Below are 25,766 nucleotides of genomic sequence, written 5' to 3'. Positions count from 1 at the left end.
CTGACGAACAACTCTCTTGCGGGCAACGACAACTTACCGAACGCAGCAAACCGCTTACCTGATCCCCAAAAAAATTAACAGAAAGATATTCAATTTAGTCGGAATCAGTTTAATCCAATGGGAAATGAGGTGGGAGGAGCCACAAGAGCCAATCTGGCCAATGATTGTTGCCGCGTTAACTACGATTTTGATACCATGGCAACCGCTTAGTTGCTGGCCAGTGTTCAGCTGACGTTCGTTCGAGTTGGCTGAAGGCTGCGCCTCTTGTATCGCTCCCTCGCCGGTCCTTTGATTCTGCAATTTCACGCTATTTGCTCAAACACCTTCATTAACAAAACTATGAACTTGAAGTTTTAACTGAAATCGAAACGAAAATGTCCGATCACGAATTGACCGAAGAAGACCACGAAATCAACATATTGGACACCGACTCACGGTTATCACATAGTGACAGTGACGCTAGAAGTCTGAGGAGTCACTGTAGCAGTCCGGACAATGAGTCCTCCTCACACACCTCGACAAAGAGCGCTTTGCCCTTTAGCATCTCGAATTTGTTAGGTAAAAATTTCGAACACAAATCGGACACTGATACTGGTGGGACATTGTACCCGAACCCTTCAGGACTCTTTCAACCGAGAAGTGCGTTAGGGTTGGTTCCTTCGGGGTTCTATGGACATGGTGTGTTGAGGGTTCCCGCGCATCGACCTCTAGGTCCAGGAAGTCCCCCTGGTGCTAGCGTGTTTAATCCATGGACGCTGAGTTTAGATCCCGTATTGCAACGGTCAGCTGCGGCAGCTGCCTTTGCATCTCAAGTTGTTAAGGATAGACTTGCAGGTAAGCTAATTAAATGTATGAAATTTCCAATAGATAATTTTACGAGGTGTGAAGAGAAGTACTTATAGGTAAATTATATTTAGAAGAGCTTTTATGATACGCGTGAAAAATTATCAACGTCGTAAATTAATAATAATATTCGCTATAGTAATGATGAAACTAACACTGATGATAATATAGCCGAAGCGACTGCAAAAGTTTTCAAAATTAAGTCCAAATATAAACACATTCGTACAAATTATGATCCATGAAAGCGACGAATTGATCATACTATCATTTCTCTTGTTAAACCTATTGACAGAGATAGTGCATTTTGAAAAAATCAATTTTGTGCAATCTCATTGCCAATTCGATCAATTCAATTTGAATTGATTGTTTTGGCCTTAAGTCAAGAAATGTCGGTAGATCGCGGTTTGTATGATTTTCCTTTTCGACAAGGTTCGGCAATGGGCTGCTCAAAAATCTGTGAAATCTATGCTAAATTTGCAGGAAGGAAAACAAAATGATATAATGAAATTAGGAGAAACTTAGCGCAACAATCGAAAACTGAAAGGGAACAAACCCATTTACACCTCCCAATTCCAATGCAGATACCTCAGAAACTCGTCTTTCCAAAGCTAGAAACCTTCACCAGGTTCAAGCGCATTTCAATGAGAAAGGAAATAAATATAACATGCAATGTGAATGATAGCATGGTGATGACAATCAAAAATAGAACAACGATCGTATGCATGAAGGGCCTAATGCCGGCCTATTTGACACGAATGATCAAAATGTAAATACATATGAAATTATACTAATTCTTCGACTCACACCAATCCGTTAATTGAACTAACTTTATTTACATTAAATAGTTGAAATTAAATGAAAATAGTTTTGACCGTAACGTATTTTATAATGAATGTAGGTATGTATCATAACCAGAATTGTTTTGTAAAATGTTGAAAGTAGTCTCGAGAAATTTCTCTTGATTCCCAGGAATGAATCTATATACTTTAACCCATGAAAAACACCAAAATAAGATAAAAAAAGAAAAGAAATTATACACAACTCTTAAGGGTGCGTACTCTCACTTTTATCTTATTTAATTTTTAGTTATAGCTTTGCAGAGGAGGCTTTTCTTGTAATGTTGTTTCTCGTAACCCTTTTCATAAGCTTTCAGCGGTGTTGCTTTGTCGAGGTTTCCCGTCGATCTAAAATTCAGAGTTTGGCCCACAGACATCCGTTAGCGTTAAAACGGAAGAGGCGTATTTCTATATACCTTCTAGGCGTTAAACTTAAGTTTAATTACCACTCCTTCGAGAAAAATCCAAGTTTCGCTCTCTCATCGGAACAGTAAGCTGGGTTTACACACACAGCTTTTTCCGTTAGGTATCAGAACATATTTGAAGAACTTTGGATTATTGGCAGATCGAAAAACGCTTACAATGGCCTCATGAAGAATTTTAAGTATTAAATCGTCATTATTTTTGTATTCTTGTTCGTCTCGTTCGTTTCCGTATTTGATGCAACATTCAACCTGAAGAGGCTTCGATGGTCTTTAAACGAATCATCACTCTTTCCTCGTAACTTACTTCGATCGAACTTGATGTAAATTTAAGGCTATAAGTGCCGAATCTAAACAAAAGATTAAAATCCTGATGTCTCTGTCAGCAGGATACTTTCGTGCGATACAGTTACGTTCCAGGTAAATATACGTAAGAATATCAAAGTCTTTGAACTTTGCGACCTTTTCGTTCTAAGCTGAATTTATTTGGAGTTTTTATGTGTCAATCCACTTCTTGCTTTCGAATTTCAATCAATTCAATTTCCATTACACATACGGTGCAATTATTTTACATTGATTACATTTCATTTTTCACTGTGTTTTTTTTACGATATCGGCAAGCGATAGAGACTGTTCTATAAGACTTTTTCCCTAATTTTTTGTAAACTTGAAACGAATTCCCATAACTGTTAAATTTTGATATTTACTCAACTTACTTTTTTTTAATGAAACATCCCGTATATTTTCTCATTTTCGAATTATAGGGAAAATTCTAAACACATTTTATATAACACTTACCATGGCCATTATATATAATCCCAATTTAAAAATTGATAATAGTTTTCGCATTATGCAGGTATCCTCTAAGTTAAATGCTTTTTAATTGAAACTAAAATTAAAATTGAATTTTAAATTAATATTTAAGTTTAACGGTATTGGATTTTTCTTTTGGGCATGTATAAAAATAAAGTTTACGAAACTCTACGCAATGCTATTTATAAATTAAAATTAAGAATAGCAAACGTTGTGCAAGAGTTAAGACGAAAACCAGAAACACTTATTAATTCTCTGAGAAATACCATTAAATTTGATCAAAAATACATTGAGTAACAGGATGGTCACGTTCAAGAATTCTTCTAACAAATAGTAGCAGATATTCTTATTTGTTTTTAATTGTTAGTAATTATTTCCATTAGTTACCTAATAGTTGTATAATACAAGAATAAAAATATGATATTGTAAAGAAAAATTATTTCAATACCGTGTTTTAATCCTTTTACTATTATTTATGGAAAGCAAAAACCGCTAACTCTAGCAAGGCAATTTTATATGTAATTTTTATATATTATACTTCCATTACATAAAATAGAAAATAAAAAAATATACAGAATATTCCATTAAAAAAATTCAAGTTACACATGTCAATAAATGTTAAAATTTGACACTTACTGTAAAATGAAATGTTATCAAGATAAAATGATCACACCTATGTCGATTAATTAAAATAATTAAGAATGGGCGCATCCAGAACGGAGAAGGGTTTTGTTGCAGCAGTTGCATTTCGCGGCAGCGCTGACTTGAAGCATTATATACCTTTGAAAGCTGAAATTTTGAATCTTCAATTTGTGCAAGACAAATTAAAAACTTATTTCTGATCTTATTAAATTAGCTAACAAATATCAGCCAACGAGCTCGAGCTTCAAGTGCGCCCTTATGTGAAAATGACGTTGCATTTCATATTCTGTCTTGCGATTCTAGCCATGGGGACGATTCAAGGCATTTTATTCCATCATAATAATTATCTATATAATTAATGGAATATGAAAAAGCAGTAAACATTTGGCATACTGCTGTCACTATGTAAATTACTGTTCAAAAACGCAATGTTAAGTAACACCTTGTCACATTAAAGAAATATATCATTACATTTGTAATTACAATCTATACGTGTTAACTTGTCCGCGTCAAATTAATTGTCTCTGCCGTGCCGCATATAGGTGAAAATTACTTGTAGGTATTGGTAATGTTTTTAGTGTTTTTACAACAGTAATTGAAAGTGTTTACTAATACAAATCACCACGATACTAGTGTAATTATGTTCTTTTTCTAGTACATAATTACTTTTTATTTAACGTGTTATAGTATAGGTATTTTCTTCAATGCACAACGTTGACCATTGACATAATTTTTAACAGGCGAAATGAGGCACTTTTGAAAACAATAAAAGATAACACATAGCTTGATGATATTCAATACATTAAAGTATGAATATATCAATATCAAATTAATGGTACACTCATAGAAAAAAAAATTACTTTGTACAAACAAATCGATATCAAATTCAACTTAGGCCACCTGTACATAAATATCAAATTTCACCTTTATTTTATATCCAATAAAATCTCCATTAACATAAACGCTTCGTACATTATATCCATATGAACCTTTGTTAAAATGACTCTCATTACTAAAATAGCTTTCTAACCATTATAATCCTCATAAAGAGAACACATTGGCTTTCAATTTAATACCAGTAATGTAATTTCTACCAATGTGGAAATAAATTTATTGCCTTCATGGCCAATACATGATGGCACTTTGAATACTCATATTAATATTGATCTTTCCAAATATTTGTATTGTAAAATTAGCTTTAGCTTTGACTGAATATTATTTAATTTTTGTTAATTCACAGTAACTGTTCAGGTTTCCATCGACCCCATGGCTTCAGGGGTTTTTTTTATTGCAAAATGAGAGTTGAACCTTGGGAAAAGCTCGGTGGTAGGTACTTAAAAGACCCTTCCATCGTATACGCCATCATTATCCTCCATATTGAATTTATAATAAAAATGGACGTTTCAGCTCCGCTACATTAACCACACGTAAAAACATCATTAAGAAATCAACCAATGAGAACGGTCCCTGTAATAGGTTTTTTAGATTACCATCTGGTGGCCTAAGTATTGAGAGAGTAATATTACCTTAATCGCTATAGTTGTAATAATGGAGTTTGTTCCTAATGTGGCTTATATTAATAGCGTTTGCAGCAACATGTTTCAAATGATGTAATTCTATTGTGTATTCGCTGTAATTGTCGATTTTTACATCAAGATTATGCCAGTTGAAGGTGTATTATTACGAGGTATTCATCATGTGTAGCATTTAATGTAATTTCAATGGAGAGAATTATTTACACATTTCCTTATAGTGATTGTAAATCATTACCTGAGGGGTCTATGCTTGAAGAAGGAAGATGAGCAAACTTGCTGTCTCCTATTGTTAAATCTACTGTACATATTGTAAATAATGTATATACTAATATTTCATTCACCTTCCCAAATGACATATAAATTTATTATTTGTTTTAGAGCGGATCAATTTATATTTGATTATTATTTATATGCACTTTATTTATCTCTATTTGGTTCGTCGAGGTATTTAAATGCACGGCGTCGAAAATAATTAAATTACTAAAATTGTTTCATTTAATAAAATGATTAAAATTTTAAACGAATATTGACGAATGTCGAAACAAACATTTTCATATAGGAAAATTTAATTTCCTTTCAGTGAATGAATTTTATTGAAAGAATACCTGGTGTTTTTACCATTGCATGTAAAATAAAAATCACATATATTAAAGATCATAAACAGGCTATTAAATCCCGACGTCCTATCAAAATAACACAATTAATCAAGACCGTTTTAAGTCGCCTATAAAGCAAAGACAAAACGTGATGCACTTAATCAGTTGTTTAATGCAAAACAACATAAAGCTTTCAAGCTCGATAACTACGAGCTTTCTTGCTAAAACAAAAACGGATCTCTAAAGTGAAGCGAAAATAAGTTGCCAGTTTTAGTAGGGGGTTAATTAAAACTCGTGAAACCGAAACTAAAACACTTATGATTGGATACATACTCAAACTTGTTAAGTAATGTGCAAGTTGATCGGCAATACAGAGTACCTATGCTAGTCCATACAATCTCATACATATTAAATGAGTATTGTTAAAGGAAACGGTGGGAGATATACCTACGTAGTGTCTGGAATTAGTTGAATCATGAAGAAAATAAAACACATCCAATATTAATTTTCATAATTATGTCGGTTTTGATCCTTTTCAGGGTCACCTTCAAAGCATTGATTGTGTATCAAAGTTAACTTCTAAATGTAACTTCATAAGACCTTATTTTTAGCTATGTGAACCGGTTCCTGCTAAATACCGTTACTTACCTAACAAGTGCGGAAAGACATATTTTACAGCAAGTTGATTATGGTCTATGTGGTAAAGACACTTTCATACGTTTTAGAGCTGTAAAACATGAAGCTCTGTTATCTTCCTCTTACGAGTATTGATGGTTGAGCTGTTTAGAATATCGGATGTTGTTAATTTTCGCAAGCAAAGTAACGTGAAATAAAACCAGCATTTTGTCCAGTTTAGAGTTTTTGTATTAAAAAAACTATCTTAATAAAAAAATTAAAAAGTTTCACACTTTTTATTCAATTTCATAGAAAAAAGCTTTTCGTTCAATTTTTCTCTGCGACACACCGTTTTTGAGTGAAGAATAAAAAGCAGTTTAATGCACTTTTAAAACTCATACAAGTTCTCTCTTATTACAAAGCTTAATGTGCCCTAATATTTCCCTAATGAAGAATTTTTCAAGTATATTTTATGTCAAACTAGTACTGTATATTATTTTTCGATATATAATAGTATACTTGGTTAACCTGACACGATTGAAATTCGGAACACCTCATTTCCTTTTTCGTCACTGCTTTTGTCTATCGTGATATTCCTGAACATTTGCATCATTGGAGCTGCTTGATGTATTAATCATAGACTGGACGCGAAACCGAAGACTAACCGGACTGGACATAGAGCCGAGGACTCCATGTCAAGTCCGTGTCTGTGTGGGAAAGTGATTGACTACCGTAATTTTCCAAAGACTTCATTGCTCACTAGTTCAGTATTTTACCTTGCCTAATTTGGATATGTTTTTGCGCTCTTCGTGTGACAAGCTCATTGGATTAAGACCGTATGCTATCTCCACAGCATTTGCTCATGATTTTTATACCACATTTTTATCATAAGAGATAGTGTTTTGTTGGTTCTTTCAAGTACTTATTTATATTTTTCGACCCTCAAGGCAGTGAGCCACAGGGGTCGTAAAGTGCCCTAGAGGCACTCAACGCAAGAAGGCACTTCAATCCTCTAAATCAAAACATGATTGTTGTCACAGAATCAATGGTATCTTAGTACTTCCCACTACTTTTAGTTATGCGATAGATCAAATTAAGGTCTGTACTTATAAAGATGCCGAGGTACATTACATCTCTTTTTGTTTGAACATGGGATCATTATACGATGCAGCTTTAAATTATCGGTGTTTTTGCGCTACCGATGACGTAGCTTTAAAGCTGTTTTTAAATAAAAAAACAATTTGTGGAAAAGGGGTGCCAATTTAGAGCTGCACAGTATAATATAGTCGTTAACTAGTCACTTTTAGTAGTCCTTTAAAGATTGCTTTTTCGGTTTTAGCCTACGCACCGTTTAGGCCCATGTGAATATATTCAAATATGAGACACTGTATATAGTGATTCATCGTCCTGCTCCTCTCGGCTTTTGCCTTAGCAACCACTGCCAGATCATATGCGGAAAACAATAATCGAAATGGTGAGCTACTCGAGGTGTCTACACGATCAGTAAGGTGCAATAACGCCTTACATTGACCGTTCCATAATGCACCTCACGTAGGGCCTAATTCCATGGGAAGATATGAAAAAGAGAATAAAATTGATTGTTGAATGCAGTTGGTCAATTCAATTTTGTAACTAATCAACATTACCAAAAATGTCATTCTTAGTCTCACATGTTGCCATAAAATAGAGCCCTCCAAGTCGCAGTGGGGGACTATCATCAATTCACTCGATTCATTACAATATGATGGTATGAGGGACCTACTACTGCTTAACGGAGCAAATGCTTCTTCGCTATATACGATATATATATAAGTTGTGTTTATGATTGATTGTATGATTTCACGGAAAGTAGATATCTGAAGTATCAGCAAATACTAGTTTTTATTCATACGATTCACTGGTTTATAGTGTAAGGATCTGAAATGGCTTATAAGACGCCGCAAATTCCTTGTTTATAGCTACTGAATAATTGGTTCAAAAAGTTTTTACGTGCTGAACTTTTAGAAATGTTCTTGCGCCTCCTATAAAACTCTTTTAGAATGTCAAGTTAGTTGTATAAAAAATAAATAACCTCCTTCGGAAATTTGACTTCCTTTTCTCTTAACTTCACATATTTGTTGTATTACCCTGCAAATTGTTCCTATGAAATTTTACACCAGGACTTGACATTTTTCTACTTTTCACACACCTCCTGCTCCCAAATAAAATATTATAGCTGTCCCTCCCTCATGTGCTAGTTGCCAACTCGCATTCCTTAAAACAGAAAGTTCCCCATAGAAAAATCTGAAACCACAGAGATCCCCCAGTTCAAAAATAAAAACCCGAAGAGCACGCGATCAATAACGTATCAAACGTTATGAAGTCACTTCAAATCCAGGAGGTGGCTTTTCTCGGAGCGAACTTTTAAACCGAGCGTCCTCCAGAGACAAAATGGCGCCCGTTAAGATGCCGGCAAAGTAATTCGCCCTCTTGAATATTCTGAACGCTATATTAAAATTCTTTCGAGTTATGGCCGCGATGGAGGAAACCGATGTAAACGAGCCGTTTTATATACGAAGTTATACCGACACGTTCTGTGAGAAACTCCCGTCACGTAACTCCCGGCAAAGAGGGCCCCTGTTTACATTTCCTTTGAGGTCTGAGTTGAAACCTCTTTCAATCAGTTTTATGCATTATTTTTCAAATGCAGGCAACTTTTCTCATTTTATACCAGAAACTGAGGATCCTATCAAACGACTTCACCTCCAGCTTATTCTCCCCGTGGCCCCATAACGCTTATCTCACTCCTTAAGAGGAGAGGCGATATAGATCCATTAAGAATACTTTGTCGAGTACACGTAATTTTCTGCCATAATTTTGCCAAGAGCGCTGATGATAGCGCTCTGCAAAGTTATTGAGTCGTTATGGCGGTGATATCGTAAAGTGTTTTAGCACATTAGCCATCCCCTTGTTAACCGCTTAAAGGGAGGGTTTTGTATTTTAGAAGATTTAGGCTTATGTCTCAAGGAAAGGAAATATAATATACAGTCAAAATATCTAACTTGGGGTAAAGTCTGAATAATTAAATTTATTTGTTTTTTAAAAAATCGCTAACTTTTTTCTGCATATTTTCACTGTTTTCAGACACGCGCGGGATTAGCGAAAAAAACTACAATAGGCCGCTTGCGAAATTACCGAAACCATCAGAGTTGAAACTGCCCGACCTTTCGAATCAAAGCTTGATCTTACAGAACAACCTTTAGGCCAAGCCCACAAAAATCTAAAGGTGTGAAATCTGGAGATCTCTCTGGCCATTCATCAGCCCTCCATTCCTGCAATTCATTTGTTTCGAAATGTTTGTCTAAAAAGATATTCTAGTTATAAATTCAAAATTTTAAATGCAATTACTGTGCTAAAATATTCTAAAATACCAAGTTGTAAGTATTAAACAAAATTCTGTGTATTCCAAATTATGACTTCAATTTAGGGCTCACTCAAAAATATTAAAATTATAGCGAACACATCAAATTCCTCGGTTTCACATACACAAAACAAAAAAGCGCTAAACTTGGATACTTATAAAATCAAATTACACGATCGGTGAATGTGATATTTTCACTATGAAAGTTGTTCACCCCACTCGTTCATTAAAAATTTACTAGAATCTAAAAGTGATACGAATTTGAAAATTTGGAAATAAGTTAACTTCCATGTGTATTATTTTTAAAAACATTTACGACTTCCTATCCCTTCCGGTTTAATCGGAAATGGCTGTCAACTCGCTTATATTAAATGAGACCACCAGCATATTGTTTTATTTTTAGATGTTGCGTAATATTTCAAGCACATTTTCTGTATAATCTCCTATACCTAGCCTTTACCATTTTTGAGATATTTAACCTTGAATTAAAAACAAGCCCCCGTAATGACCAATTTTAAAATTACATATTTACGCCATTATTAAAGACGCGATCATCATGTTTTGCAGAATCTTAAGTTTACATTTTTCCTTTTATACGAGTTAGTATTGCACAGGGTGTCCAAAGTTCAGCTCCTGACACGAACATTTTCGAAGTCTCCGAAGTCTACTTTTTCAAATGGGACACATTATAACTTTGAGTAACATCAAGTAGAGAATGTAATTCACTATCGAACTGTATTAAGGTTACCTATACTTAATCCAAACCGTTTTCGAAATAATTGAATTTTATGTAGAACTAGTAGTACGTATTCATTCTGGCAAGTTTTTACTCTTCACGTAGTTGGTCACGGAAAAATAAATAATGCGTTGTTTTGTGATAGATGAAAGTTATTAAAAAAATAAAAAAAGTTATTAAAAAATTTAAAAAGACTACATTACTACTAGTTTCATATAATAAATCATAATAATTTCGAAAATGGTTTTGACTAGGTATGGGTAATCCTGATACAGTTTGATGGAGAATTACATTCCCTACTTGATTCTACTTAAAATTATACAGTGTTTTATATAAAGAAAATTATTTTTGAAACTTCAAAATTATGAATGTTCGGAGCTTCATTTTGGGCACCCTACATAATACTAAAACATATAAATAACAAGAGTGTACACTTAAGACTATGTATTGACATTCTGTGAAATATGAAGATTTTATGTCTTTAATAATTGTGAAAATATGTAGTTTTAAAATTGATCATTACGGAGGCACTTGTTCAATGCGACGTCACATATCTCAAAAACGATAAAGGCTAAGTATAGGATATTACACCGAAAATTTGTTGAAATATTAGGTAGAATCTAAAACTAAGATAATATAGTAAGAGTCCCATTTTAAATATGCAAATTAACAGCTATTACCGGTTATATCGGAAATGACGGAAGTCGAAAATATTTTCAAAAATAGTACACGTCGCAATTCACTTAATTCCAAATTTTCAAATTCTCATCACTTTTAGATCCTAGTGAACTTTTAATGAACGGGTCGGATGAACAACCCCGTATACCTCAAACACAAAAGCGTTTAACGGAATCTTTTTCAATCCACACAAACATAATGCAGTTACGTGATCCTTGTTTTCTTAAACGACCCCAGGTAATGGACTCGAGTGACATGTATTTTTTAAAAGCGATATGTATGGATTATGATAATAAATTAAATTGAATCGTTTCGTGATGTATAGACGCTTTTAATGGTTTAATTGACTTTTAAGGCAGGTAAATGGTCAGACATTTCGGGGAATTCAAATTGGCTGGAAACCGGAGGCTGTGATAAATTAATTAGGATAGGAGGTATGCTGATTGGAGTCATTTGGTTTTGAAACTGCTATAAGTGCTTTCTGTCTGAATGCGATAAAAAATATCCCAAAGTTGTGGCACCTCAAATCAATCAATGATTGTTGCACCAACTCCTATTTATAACGTATTCATGTAAGTACATAATACATATCTCTAAATACCGTAGAGGCTTATAGCGCTCTAAGATGACAGATGACTAACTGCTTAATTTGAATTAATCAGTACTGAGCCTGGTTCAGCTGAGCTTACTGTTAGTCATCAGGGACTTGATTAGGATTTGCATAAACTTTAATTATAAATTAAAAAAAAAACAAAAAAACACCTGCCATTTGTTTTTGCAGAGATATTTATGGTAATTTTCGAAATAGGGAGGAGATTCAATCCAAAGAAGCCAATGACTAAAGTGAAAAACAGTGCGTTCACAAAATGAAACGAGCATAAATGGATATGTTAAGGAATGATTTAGGGCTAATTCAATCTCTCTCAAATGACTCAGCCATATATGAAGTATTTTACGAGGCATATGAGAGCATAAAATCTGGATGTGGGATATTTCAGAGCTACAGGGCTGTGTCTAGGTGTTTTTATCTACGTTCCAGCTACTTTTTGTTCGGAATCTCCGCCAGAATCGCGCGACATTAGAATTTGCAGGATTAGCAATTATGGCACAATATCGCGACGACTTAATGAGGTAGTAACCTCTGAGTTAAGCTCCCTATCCGACTGTTATTCTAACTGGTCGATTTTTTAGAGTTAAATTTTAGTTAGTCTTACATTTTTGTCTTAGCATAGAAAAATTAATTTATTCCTTTCACTTTCCTTTCTTTAAAAAGTAATTTACAGTGTCTTCTATTTTTTTATTACTTTACTTGATTGATATACAGATTTGGTCGTCACGGATGAATCCATCTGACGAAATGATTCCTGCTGTAGGTGGAGTTCATATTCGAATCGAAAGATCCAACACTTTCTAAAGACATTGGCAACAGAAAAAATCTTAATTACCTCGTAGATACAGGAAACATTCCAGAGGTACTGGTACGAGACGGGAATGTGGGAGTAAATCTTTTTCAGGAACTTTCTGGCTCCGTTATTTACATCAAAATAAGAAATCAGCAACCTAATAACTGTTGCGATACTTAGTACTATCTTCAATTCAACGTACTTCTTCCCCGCATTATCGCCATAATAATATAACAACACCCATAAGTTTACATAAAGACAACAGCCAACGCGTGCCCAAAAGCAGCATGAATAATTCATAGCTCCCAGAAGAAAGCGTATGGGCGGACCTCGTTGCCCATGGCCCCAGATGATACTAATCAGCTGTGTTATTATAATGATTACAGCGATTAAAATGCCACTGAATTCATACTACACATCGCGTGCTAAATATTATTATTATTATTATTATTACTACTGAATACATTTTTCCCTGAGGTTGTTTAAAATGGTTTTTTGCTTTTAGCGAGTTTTCCCATGACAAGGCGAATAGGACATCCGTACCAGAACCGGACGCCTCCGAAACGAAAGAAACCCAGAACCTCTTTTACAAGACTACAGATTGCTGAACTGGAAAAACGCTTCCACAAGCAAAAGTACCTCGCTTCAGCCGAGAGGGCTGCTCTGGCAAAGACTTTGAAAATGACTGATGCGCAAGTAAAAACGTGGTTCCAGAACCGGAGAACCAAATGGAGGTGAGCTTAATTCTCCGTTACCCATTAAGACCTTCGGGCTAAATCTTCGAATATTTTTGAATTTATTTCTATTCTTTGAAACTCCAAAAAAAATAAACATCCACGATGAGCTTGAAGGGTTCCAGAACCAGAGAACGAATATGGAAGTCAGCTTTTGCGTTAATCCTCGATTGCGCGTCAGTGTCGTGAATGTCCGAGTTTAATCCCTGTATATTTTTATTTATTTGTGTCCTCAGGTATTTCGACTACCCAAAAAAGAGCGATAAGACTTCAATACCTCCAACCGTTGTTAATGGCCCAGATTCGGATATAAAAGATTAGTCAAAATAAGTGTAGGGATAAAGTGGCTTTAAAATGTAACATCTTTTTTTGATGTCGATTAAAACCGTAGTTATGTCGAGTAGTTCCCCTAAACAAACAGTCTCCACTTTTAATTACCTGTTCGGTAATGGACATACCGTGTTAAACAGGTAAGTGGCGCCGACCGGTGACAGTTGACAGTCACCCCACATCGCGACAAGATTTAAAACGAACCCGGACCGTTTCTGTCCTTTTTTACTTAGTATTATGTATATTAGTCGTGTCGCTATCAAGTGCAACTCGGTATCTTTAATTTTAATTTAAAGGAATCTCTTAATAGCCTTAATGGTATTAATGTAGCGCGTAATTAGGTACTGCCTTTTAAGTGGAACTTCTGGTTTTCGAATCGGTTCATGGAACGTGCGTTCGCATTTTATCTGACTTAAAATAGCCATATGTACACAATCCAGTCTAGGTCCTTCTGTTACGCAAAACCTTGATCTAAGTACAAGTAGAATCGAATTATTAAAGAGATTTTAAATAGCTAAATCTCGATCGATAAAAAGTAATTGACGTAAATCAATTTAGCATTTTTTTAAATAAAAAACCATTTTTCAAATTCCCTCTATGTAATAAAATTCCAGATGGCCATGACACATCTGTTTATACTTCGCTTTACCGGGCAGATAACGAAAAGGGGACATCCTGTACATTTGAAACGAACACCTTGACTTAACAAGACATCGTCAAATTCGAAAGTTGAGTCTCATTTTCCCAAAAAGCGAGACACCCTGGAACAATTTGAATAAACCGAAAACAAAGCCGCTTGAAGTGGGCAGTTGTAAAGGCCATTACGGCCAATGTCCGGCCGATGTTCCGTACCGACGGCAATCCGATTGGCGGCCGGATTGCCAATTTGACACCCTAAAAGCCCCTGAATTATTGAGGAGCCGACAGAAGCGATACGTTGAATAATGTAAGCTGACACAGGTCTAGTGTTTAGAACGTTAAATATTTACAGGTATTTTCAACACCGTCCGTAAAACCAGTTCTTTTTCCCGTCTTTTATTGCGGGTTTTTGCCAGTTTTAAAGCACTTTTAAGAACCAAAGTCACGTTAAAGTTTCTAAAGTTTATCGCTAATAATACGAAGTCCATATAAAGGTATGAAAGTTCTAAATCTCTTGGGGAAGCAGAGCTTGGTGCTGACTCACAAAAAATTCACTGTGGAATATACACGTTTTCCGTATGCGCACAGCAAAAATATATTACAGAATAATTCACTGTCAAGAGCGTGTATAAACAAAGATGCTTCGCATTTAACATTCGGTCAACCTCATTTGGAGGGTCGGAATTTTTGACTACTTCACACATTTCCTGGAAAATGCAAAAAATATTTTTTTTTACAGGTTTTATTACTTGCACCTACCGGTACTTCCGAATTTCCAGAGCGCGTCGATTGATTTTGTCCATTTGGTTTGCGAAAAGTGTAAAAACGATTACTGAAAAACCGCAATAAATACGATTAAATTCGGAGGCCTACCAAAGAAGAAACCAAACCGTCGATCTCATAGGAAAATGCAGGTGTCTGATGAAACTTGTAACTGACTCAAATAGAGACTTTCAGCCATAGAGCCGAGAGACGAGCTACGCGAATGAATTTTGCAGATTTGATTATCTCTAATGTTAAAATCGCACCTCAATATCTGCAGCTTAGACGAATGGTCGTGGAAGTTCGTGTACCAGGTCTGTAAATATGAAACCGGAATCTTTTAATAAAAAGTATAACTTAGCTGCGCAATAATTATAAAAAATATTTTATTCGAAATATTTCCCATCGTTACATATAGATTTTTCCCATCTCTCTGGCAATTTGTGGATGCCACGTCAAAAGAACTGTCGTTCTTTTGAGGCAAACCGTTCATCGAGCCATTTTTGAACTGTTTCGTAAGAGGTGAAGTGCTGTTCTGCAAGAGCGTGTCCCATCGATGCAAATAAGTGATAATCGGATGGTGCTAAGTCGGGTGAATAAGCCGCATGCGATAGAACTTCTCAATGAGACATCCCAATCGTTTCCTTCACCAGTTTTGCAGTGTGTGATGGTGCATTATCATGAAGCAATATCACCTTGTGTTGCCGTTCTTGATATTCTGGTCGTCTTTCACGCAAAGCTCGATGCAAGTCCATCATTTGTTGTCGGTAACGTTCAGTATTAACTGTTTCTCCAGGTTTTAGCAGCTCATAATAAATTACGCCTTTTTGATCCCACCAAACACAGAGCATTGTTTTCCGTCGATATCGACTTGGTCTTGCTGACGATGCCGATGGTTCGCCTGGAGTTACCCATGATTTTTTACGTTTGGGATTCTCAAAATAGATCCATTTTTCGTCACCAGTCACAATTCGATGAAGTAATGACTTTCTGTTATACCTGGTAAGCAACAATTGGCAAGTGGTTTTTCGATTTTCTTGCTGTCTTTCATCGAGTTCATGTGGGACCCATTTTCCTATCTTCTGAATTTTTCCCATAACTTTCAAACGAATGGAAATGGCTTCTCGTGTCACATTTAATTTGTTCGCTAATTGTTGTTGCGTTTGAGCATCGTCCTCATCTAACAAAGCTCGCAACTCGCCGTCTTCAAACTTTTTCGGTGGTTTTCCACGCTCTTCGTTATTTATGTCAAAATTGCCACTTTTGAATTTTTTAAACCACTCACGGCACTGTGATTTTCCAAGGGCATGTTCACCGTAAGCTTCAACAAGCATGCGATGTGAATCTGCAGCCGTTTTTTTCAAGTGGTAACAGAAAATCAATGCTGCCGGCAAATCGTAATTTGTAGGCACAACATTCGACATACTCAAAGCTGTTGCAAACTGTACTGCAGTATTGAACCTGTATTGTTATGATTTGAAAATCATTCTCAGATGTAAATAGGAGATATAGTGTCCTAATAACACGATAATATTACGTATATTGACCACTAGGGATATTTGGAGGCAAATTCCGGTTTCATATTTACAGACCTGGTATACCACTCGCAAGAAAACAACGTTTAAGAGTTAAATGTTGCGCGCGAGCTGCAGACGAGGGCGGCACTCGCGCGAGTTGCTTTCCTCGCTTGTTCTGTGAATTTTTCATGTGAATAAAAAACACTGAATTTTTGTCACATGGCGTTTTTTAAGGATTGTCTAACTATCGAGAGGGGTTGAAAAATTACGGTAGCACATATGCTTCGGTGCAGTTCTCATTAATTCTCTTCCCAATCCCTAAGCGAAACCGCTTTTAAAACGTGTTTTCAAAAGCAGTTAAAATTAGCATTAATTAAACCAGACGGTGTCAAAACGAGCCCCAAAACATTTGACGGCAAATTGTTGTTTCATCTAATTTCCAACCCTTTCGGCGTAATTTGTTTTCATTGTTAAGCGGCCCAGTCATTTTGTATTTCATATTTGGCCGGGGCTGGAGTAGTTAATTTCCGGCAAAGTTTCGGCAACTTTTCGACGTCGTAAATTTACCGCCGCCAACTAATTTTCGCAAAAACAAATTAGGCAATACCCTAAAATTAGGGAATAATAAAGGCAGCGCCGTTGCCGGCAGAGCGCATTATCTAAATAGCGTTAGGTGTTGATACAATGAAGCCTTCATAATTAATTAAAGCCGTAATTAAACTACGCGGGCGCAACGGTAATTAGTACCCGTATTTGGGGAGAACGGAACGGATAAACAGAATCCCGACGATTTTAATTAGTCTTCTGAAATTAATAAATTAGCGACCAGCCATTTTGATAGTTCACACAGCGGGTAGGTGCTTTGTATCCCCATCAGGAAATTACTATTGTGCGGTGTTTATTGAACGTTCTTTTTCACCTGTTTTCCATCCTTGGGATAAACTTCGAGGCCTTCTTATTGACCTTTCACCTCGATTTAATAAATTCGCTTCTTACTCAGAACCTGAAGGGGAATCGTCGAGCAACTTCTTTGGAGAATCAAGAAATGTTCCGCCGTCGATTCAACGATAAAATCCAAGTGTCACTTTTCCCTCGTTAAACCTAAACTAAATCCAATGAGATTGCATGTTAATGGTACGAAAGCCAGACGGAAAACAGAACAGCACGAAACAAAATAAAAGGAACACAGCTTACAAATTCGATTAACGTCTCTTTAGTTGAGGGAACAATGCTGGAAACGTCGTTTCAGATGCGAAAGAAACTTTCGAGCCAATTAGGCTAAAATGATTTCAGTTTATTAGGCGATGTTGCACCAAAATTTCCCTGTTTTGTACTAAGAGATCCCATTCCCTGCTTATTTCATTCCAAAAATCGTTGACTGTACTTGGTACAATATGGCCATATTCCCTCAGCTCCCTTGATGCATAATAAATGAGGTTTTAAACGGTAGGTTCTGCGAAAGTGCGAAATTATTAAACGGTTTTAAACTAAGGTTGACAGAAGTTAGGGACCTGGCGGCATTTTAAAGTGAGGAAATGTGGAGTAATCCCTTGTCAAGTAAAGTTACATACAATCACCCTCGGGTTGGCATGTATACGATATTTGAGTTACGTGCCGTGGCACGAATACGATAGTAATGCATGTGTGGAAGTAATGAACATTAATATATCTTTTAGGTCGACTAATTATTAACGAGTTCCTTTAATCCACACAAAATAATTCATTAATGAACGGTATTACTTGATTTTAGACCCACGTTCCTTTTCCATTTAAAGTAGAGCACACGAACCTCGTTTGTAATAAATCGTTAACGCGACCTTAGTATCATTTAGTTGCCAATTTTTCAAGAAAAAAGTGACTAAACTCTCGCTATTATGCCGAAATTACATTGTATTTTTTACGTTTACATACGACACCGACGCCTATGTGTATAGGGTGATCCATCGAAAACTTTTCACCGCAGTTATTCTGGATAAGATTCAATAAATATGAAATCCGCGCCAGTACGTGCCTTCCTTCGAAAAAAAAATGGAAATATTTTGTCGTTCTACGATTTATTGCAATTATCGAAAAAATCTGTGGTGAAAAGTTTTCCATGGAACACCCTATACGTTCTACCGAATAACAACATTAGCTCTTTCGAGCCTATGAAAACTGATGGAACTCTTAATTTCTGTTCAATTATTATAAGCCATTGGCGTAGCCCAATTTTTATTCTTTAGAAAAAACTAAACAAATTGATATAGATTTTACTGCTTTTTATTTATTAATAGAATACTACATTGTACCAGTTGAAGAATAACAACTCCTAAGCTATCGACCTATGCGAAATCGGTGGCACAATACCAATATTCTTTATATTTTGATTTTAAAACATTGAAGTAAAAACGCCTTTATATGCTCCGTTACTTAGGCCTCTGATTTTCACCGAGTTCCAAATCTAATTTATCCGGTTGAAACTCATTACAAAATATAAAACTCATTGCTACATTCATTACCCTCATTAAGCTATTACATTTTCGCCCTCTCTTTGCTAAATTCGACCAGTTTTCAAATTCCCTTTTCTTGCTCTCCTATGTACTTTACTCCTTAAATTTTATATGAGACTGGTTGTATGCTAGTATTCATAAAAAAAACATGTTTTCAACAACGCATTCAATTTCACATGACTGACCATTTCCAGGGAACTTTCAAATATCTACACTTGCAACTTAACGAAATTCAAGGAATTTGCGTTACTGCTATCAGGTAACGCAGGTTTTTTTAACTAATAATTTTTAATTATAAACTTTTGAGAAATAAGCAGATCGACTTGGTCATAAATTAAAAGCTTAGTGAGTACCTAAAACGGCCGCAGAACCCTATACTTGGCACCCTCCTCTATAGGTATCCAGTATAATGCATTTTTCGAGAACCGTTGATAGAATCGCTGTGAAAACTTAGAACCGGTTTTTCAGGGTGCAGTTAAGGAGACTCGTCTGTTATTTAACGTTAAGTTGGCAGATTGAAAATTTTTAAAACTAAAGTTAACGCTTAACTACAAGTTAAGCTTCAGCGTTAAGCACAGCTATCTGAAACCCCTCCAGAATGAACATTATGCTTGATGGTTCTAGATTGTAAATTACCACACCTAATCTTAGCATAACGCTGAAGAACCGGTTTTTATGAGCAGTTCAAGTCATAAGAACCGGACCTGTCCGGATGACCGGACAGGTCAGTTAAGGAAGCACATTTGTTAGTCAACAACTAATCTTCAGATGAAGTATTTTTGGAGCTGCAGCTAGAGCTTTTACAACGGACAGATAGGACAGATATACCTTTCGTGATTGTCAGAATTGTTAACAATAGGCAACTGAAAATTTCCACTAGAATTAGGAATTGATTGAACATCTAAGTATCTAATAAAAAATCAGAACCTTTTATCTCTTCTTTTTATTGGCTATAGAGATAATATAGAAACTAAACACCCATTAACGCAATCAGCCAATTAAACTTGCAAATGGGTCTTGCACTATCTCACAAAAGTCCATAAAAGAAACTGAAAAACTCGTGTTTCTTTTCATTTCTCAACGATCCGAGAAAGCAAAATGATGTATGAATGCGATACGTCCTAATTAAGTGCCGTTCCAACAATGGTGCAGAAAATAATGCAATGTCGCACTTATCAACCATTTAAGTGGCCTTCATGTACTTCACTTAAGTTAAGCCGAAGAGAAATTTAATGCGGAAACTGATATTTGGCCTTTAAGTGAAGTTTGAAGTAGTTACTTAACTTTTAACGATTTGTTGTATTGCAGGCGACAAACTGCTGAGGAGCGCGAAGCTGAACGACAAGCTGCCAACAGACTAATGCTGTCGTTGCAAGCCGAAGCGCTGACGAAAGGGTACATGAGTGAAGGCCCTTCCGCGGCCTCGGCAGCCACAGACACAGCCCTCAGCGCTCTACAGAACCTGCAACCTTGGGCGGGGCCTTACAGTGCTCCGCAACCAGCCTTAGCCGAATCAATGTGTTGAAACCCCGAAGTCAGCTTTTAGGACAATAAGCGACATTTTTGTGATGGTTAATGAATGCTTTTTCGTGCAAAACCACCCGCTTTTGTTTGTAATTTCAAAGATCTCATAATTGGTTTGATGAGTTCTTTTGTGTACATAGTCTGTTAGAATAAATGTTATTAATCAGTATTGTGCAATACAAGATAAGGATTGGTTCGATATTTGGGTTCAATAAGCTTTAACGGATATTGGGCTCAAATAAAAACTACAAATGTAAATAGTCTGTTCTCTGTATATCTAATAGGCAACCTATAACGTTCCGTGATGATGAGAAACCGTACTCGACTTGAAACAAGCAATTTTCTGCCGTAATTACGGAAAAGTAGTGTGATTTGAAATGTAGATATAAGCTATTACGGTAAGCACAAGAACGGTCGTATTGGAAATTAAAAAAATATGACACCATTATTAGTTGTTTTAATGGAGAAGAGCCCTGTCATGCAACCGCAAGCGAACTCTCTAGAGCATAACGCAATCATGGCGGATAATTTGTTGGGAATAAAATGCATGTTTCATTTTGTAATCTAACGTGGCTTAATTGAGGTGAAGCAGACTATAACGACCATTTAAGCAAAGCAATTTCAGCGGAACTAAGGTAGGGATGAAGAAGAGAGAGTTGGATTTATTAGATTTGCTTGTATATGGTATGTAATAAGGTTCCATTTTTAGAAACATCCAGTAAATATTCGCTTTGGACGAAGCAATCGGATGGCAATACTTCAATGCAATGGAAAACGTGATCATTTTCGAGCCAGGCTGTATGCACTATGCTCAAGATAATGATGCATCCTACGGTGGTGTTTTTAATTTTTTACCCTAGTAAAGATTGCTAGCAAAGCAGACCTACCTGCTTAAAAATGTATGAAATTAAGTTTTCCTCCTGTACATGATAATTTAATATTAACTGAAATTTCAATTTTCTGCTCCTGTCTGTCATATGGATTTAAATACTCATCGTTAAATGCGCCCTTATCTAGGACATACTGTATACAGTCAGGTCTTGTTATAACAACGTTTGCAAGATAAACTTGGCTGACTGCTGAAAATCCTTTACGCTCGAAAAAAGTTTCCAAAGAAACGATGAAATGGGGAATGATCGTTGAGCAGGTTTTCACGAAAATCCTCTAATATTAAATTTTCCTAGATAAAATTGTCACCACTTTGATCTACTGACTCCAAGGTTCCGCATTGGTGAAAACTACTCTTGTATACATTAAAATGCATTATGAACACACAGTTTAATTAGATAAACCTTAGTTTTGTGTTTTCAAATTTGGTATTTCGTATAGAACACCGGACAATCTGTACGTATACCCTCGGACCAGAGGCCGTCGTATTACAATCCTGTGATTCTCTACCATAAACGCATACATAATGCCCTCGGCATATAAACAACGATTATATCAGGTCAGGTAAGCTGGTGGAGTGGAAGATAAAATACACAACACAAGGGTAGCGACTTTAAACATTCCCCTCAATTTCGATTAAAACGTCATCAGACCTAATAAGTAAATGATCAGAAAAAAAGTAATTATATTTACTGAGCTCAAGCGTTTATCGCATAGTCAGTTACAAAATTTAAAAAAAATAAAAATAAATGTTTCTTTTACTTTTTAAGCTACCTCGAGACTTTTTTGTTCGTACAGTACAGGTACACCCTGATACTCGCAAAAGAAAATGTCGTATATACCCAAATATATCCGTGATGGCATACTCGGTGATCACGTTAAATGAACAGAACAGAACTGCAACATGCCCATTTCGAGTTTCAAAATAATAAGTTGTACGGGTTATAACAGTGCATGAAACATCAATTTTGACTTTGTCGTAACATTGGACAATTCATCCAAACAAACAAGTGTTGGAAATTCAGAGCTTTTTCCTAAAATTCCTACGGATTCACACAAAGCTAAAAATCACGAAATTAGGCATAGAAGGTCCCGTCTTGACCCAAAGATTTGAAAAGCGAACACCCCATAAAGGAACGCCCTATGCATATATATTTTTAAATATGAATTTTGAATCGTCTCGTTAACAGCTACCAAAAAAGTATTAAATACATTTTTTCATTATTTTTGTTATTAATTTGAAATTTTTGTCTCTAAACGTAACAAGGTAGTTTCACAGCAACATTATCACAGCTGGTTCATAGTTCTCATTTTCTTTTTACTAAACCTTAATATAAGTTTAATGGAAGCATCCTAGTTCCAAAGACAAACCCATAAACCAAAAAAAGTAGTAAAGACTCCCATTATAGGGAGTCGTAAATGAGTCTTTCCTGTCAATCTCGCCAATCTTATCTTTTATGGCTGTTATAAGCGATTTAAAAATAGTGATGATTCTTTCGCTCTGGTGGTCGAGTTTTTGTCTAGACAATTCAATATTTATTTCCGTTGCTACCTGTAATTTTACGTGAATTGCTTCTTCCGTTGACACATCACTTTAATGCCAAACAAGTTTAATGACCATCTATTTCACCATAGGTTTGTACCTGCTCCATCGATTTTCTTTCCGATTAAAGGTGTAAAAAGCAATTTGTGGCAACGTTCGAATACAGGCCGACTTAATAGGTGTTCACTGAGCAATTTTTCAATTCCGTAAGGGCTTTAATACCCGCTCACCCCGAACAATACACGATTTAATTCGTTAAAGTTTTTTTAGCAATTTTCTATTCTCCTTAATATTTCAGAAACTAACATCGATTTGACAACACTGTAAAGGACTTATCTAAAATTTGGCTAAATCTAGTAATTTCAGATGTCACCAAATTAAGGAACAACTTGAAAAACTTAAAATTGCATTGTAAGATACTCGTTAACAAAAATAAACAATTCTGGAAACGTTAAAATTGTCAAACTGAGGATTCAGTTTTACCTTTCTTAAATCGGCACATTTCTTCAAAACAAGTAATAGAATGGTAAAATCTATTAAATATATCCGGTAGCCCATGGGTCAATACGCATATACGGAATGACACCTGTACGTATGTATTTTTTTATCATCGATTTATGTCGCTGATAAAATCGTCTGTTTAGCACCGACAGATTTTCTGGCACTAACTAGTAGTGTAAATACGAGTTCCTTACTGAATATTCATTTTACTCAAACATATCAGACGCTTTTTAGGACTGTTCAAGGTTGGCGCGTCTAGTGACTATTACAGTGAAAGTTTGTTGAGAGTGAATTCCCATACCACCGAAAATCTCTAAAACTACTATGGCAACATTTTATGAGAAATTAAGAATGAGATCTGATACGTACATGGAAAGTTTGAGGGAGCTCGAGGAAAAAATAGAAGTAGACGTGGAAAATTTACTTTTAGATGGCAAAATCCAACTTATGGTGCTGAAAAGTGCTATTCCGTATCAAGTGGTAGGAAATATCAGAACGTGTGCTAAAATGTTGAGTAGGAAATTGAAATTGGGTTATGAACAAGACATAATATGTCTAACATGGACACAATGTAGGGAAATAGTGGGAACATCAAATGTAATACCTAAATTACCGAAATTAATGATCTTGGAGTATGATAAGCCACAATTTGCTGATGATGATTTAACACTGTTGCAGATCCTGCTTGATCTTGAGTCCGCTTGTTCAAACACAAGCCACAAAGTTATAGTGGTTGTGCCACCTGAGACAGAGGACTTAAATAATATCCTTGGAGTGTTCTTAGCTGGTCTTCGCATGAGGTTGGAGGTCGCAGAAAACAAAATGAACAGGGAAAGAAAAGCGAATTCGTTAATTGAGGCCGCAACTTGGGGAAGCTACAGTGATGTTGTGCGCTTTATTGAAAGTGGAGCTGATATAGAAATGAAAGACGAAAATGGTCATGCTGCATTACATAAAGCCGCTAAAAATGGACACAAGAAAGTTGTGGAGACTTTGCTACTACACAATGCTAATACAGAGGTTTCAGATAATCGAAATATGACTCCGATACATTATGCATGCGATAGTGGCTTCAATGACATCGTGAATCTCTTAATCGAATATGAGGCGAATTTGGATGCAGTGAATTCTACTGGATGGTCTCCTCTCATGTTTGCCTCTAGCAATGGTCATGCAAAAGTTGCAAAATCATTGGTTCTGCAAGGTGCAAATATTAACGCTGTAACGAGTCAGGACTGGACAGCTCTACATATAGCTGCAAATCGAGGTGCTCTGGATATTGTCAAAGTACTAATTGGTTACGGAGCAAACCACAAACTTTTACTCCCTGACGGAAAAACCGCGGCACAACTGGCACTAGAGAAAGAATTTCATGAAATTGCAAACTATCTAAACAATTTGGCACCTTATTAAAATAACATGCACACAGACTTTACTTTGTAAGTTAACCAAACAAAATTTAGCGAAAATCGTATGTCTATATACGAAAGTTAGTTTGTTATTCGAAAATCTTAATTTTAATGCATTAATAGCAATAATTGCTAGATAGCATACATACTACTATACTGCATACATACTGGTAGCTGCATGAAAAAGCAATGAAATGAAAAAAAAAATACATATAAAAATTAAACAAAATGGTTGCGAGTCAAACTGCACCATGATTCGACCGTAAATGAATATTTTCCATCCATCTCCCGTTCAAAAATAAACGTACTTTGTTTTTTCATGACAATTGTGATTTTTATATTTTTTTATAATTTCGTGTATTTTTCTGAATACAGTAATGTACATTTTTTGTGTCTTCCTTCAATAGTTAATTTTTAAAAACACATATTAAGTACCTATAGAATCGCATAAAATTATCAATAAAATGCAATCCAGCATGCTAGGTGACGGCATTTAAATGGTTAAATCAGCGTTAAATTAAAAAATATATTATTTTGTTTCGTTTGTTTTATAAATGTTTGGTGTGTTTCATTTGTTTTATAAAATGTTTTTATAGAAATTAAAAATGTACATTTTTTTAAAGCTTCAGCTCGTAAGAGATCATAATTACCAATTTACTGGGAGATTACAGAGCACCCTCAATTGACCAGGTTTTTTTTATTTTCAACTTCGATTAAAAATAGGAATTTAACAAATATGGCCGATTTTCGTGCAGCTCAAATAAAACTGACACCGAAATAAATGGTTAAGGTTTTTTTTTTTAGATTAAACTTGTAAAATAAACGTTGCCTATAAGATAAGAATGTCTTGATAAATGATATCTTTCTGTATAAAAATTTCATTGAAGCAGTACACACTTAACTTTACTTGG

General features: G+C 35.5%; 2 protein-coding genes across 5 annotated transcripts; both read left to right on the top strand.

Annotated features, from left to right (window-relative positions):
* The first annotated feature begins 205 nt into the window (after positions 1–205).
* LOC136338949 (T-cell leukemia homeobox protein 3-like) lies at positions 206–21,089 on the top strand. Of its 2 annotated transcripts, XR_010732047.1 has the most exons (4): positions 206–834; positions 13,025–13,253; positions 20,299–20,912; positions 20,967–21,089. XR_010732047.1 is itself a non-coding variant. In XM_066281796.1 (3 exons), exons 1-3 carry the CDS (start codon positions 375–377, stop codon positions 20,513–20,515), a joined length of 906 nt encoding a protein of 301 aa, XP_066137893.1. In that variant the 5' UTR covers positions 206–374; the 3' UTR covers positions 20,516–20,962. The 2 variants fall into 2 exon arrangements, 1 of the variants encoding a protein (XP_066137893.1); XM_066281796.1 differs by lacking the exon at positions 20,967–21,089 and having other exon boundaries at positions 20,299–20,962.
* Positions 21,090–23,601: 2,512 nt separating this feature from the next.
* On the top strand, positions 23,602–25,761 carry LOC136342720 (26S proteasome non-ATPase regulatory subunit 10-like). Of its 3 annotated transcripts, none has more exons than XM_066288938.1 (2): positions 23,602–23,926; positions 24,125–25,761. In XM_066288938.1, exons 1-2 carry the CDS (start codon positions 23,771–23,773, stop codon positions 24,857–24,859), a joined length of 891 nt encoding a protein of 296 aa, XP_066145035.1. In that variant the 5' UTR covers positions 23,602–23,770; the 3' UTR covers positions 24,860–25,761. The 3 variants fall into 3 exon arrangements, 2 of the variants coding, with proteins under 2 accessions (XP_066145035.1, XP_066144951.1); XM_066288854.1 differs by having other exon boundaries at positions 23,602–24,043; XR_010732693.1 differs by having other exon boundaries at positions 23,829–23,955; positions 24,125–24,235.
* The last annotated feature ends 5 nt before the right edge of the window (positions 25,762–25,766 follow it).

This window comes from Euwallacea fornicatus, chromosome 1 (assembly GCF_040115645.1).
Source record: "Euwallacea fornicatus isolate EFF26 chromosome 1, ASM4011564v1, whole genome shotgun sequence".
Taxonomy (NCBI): Eukaryota; Metazoa; Arthropoda; class Insecta; order Coleoptera; family Curculionidae; genus Euwallacea; species Euwallacea fornicatus.
Note: the sequence above shows the minus strand (reverse complement) of the source record. Positions and strands in the feature narration are given on the sequence as shown.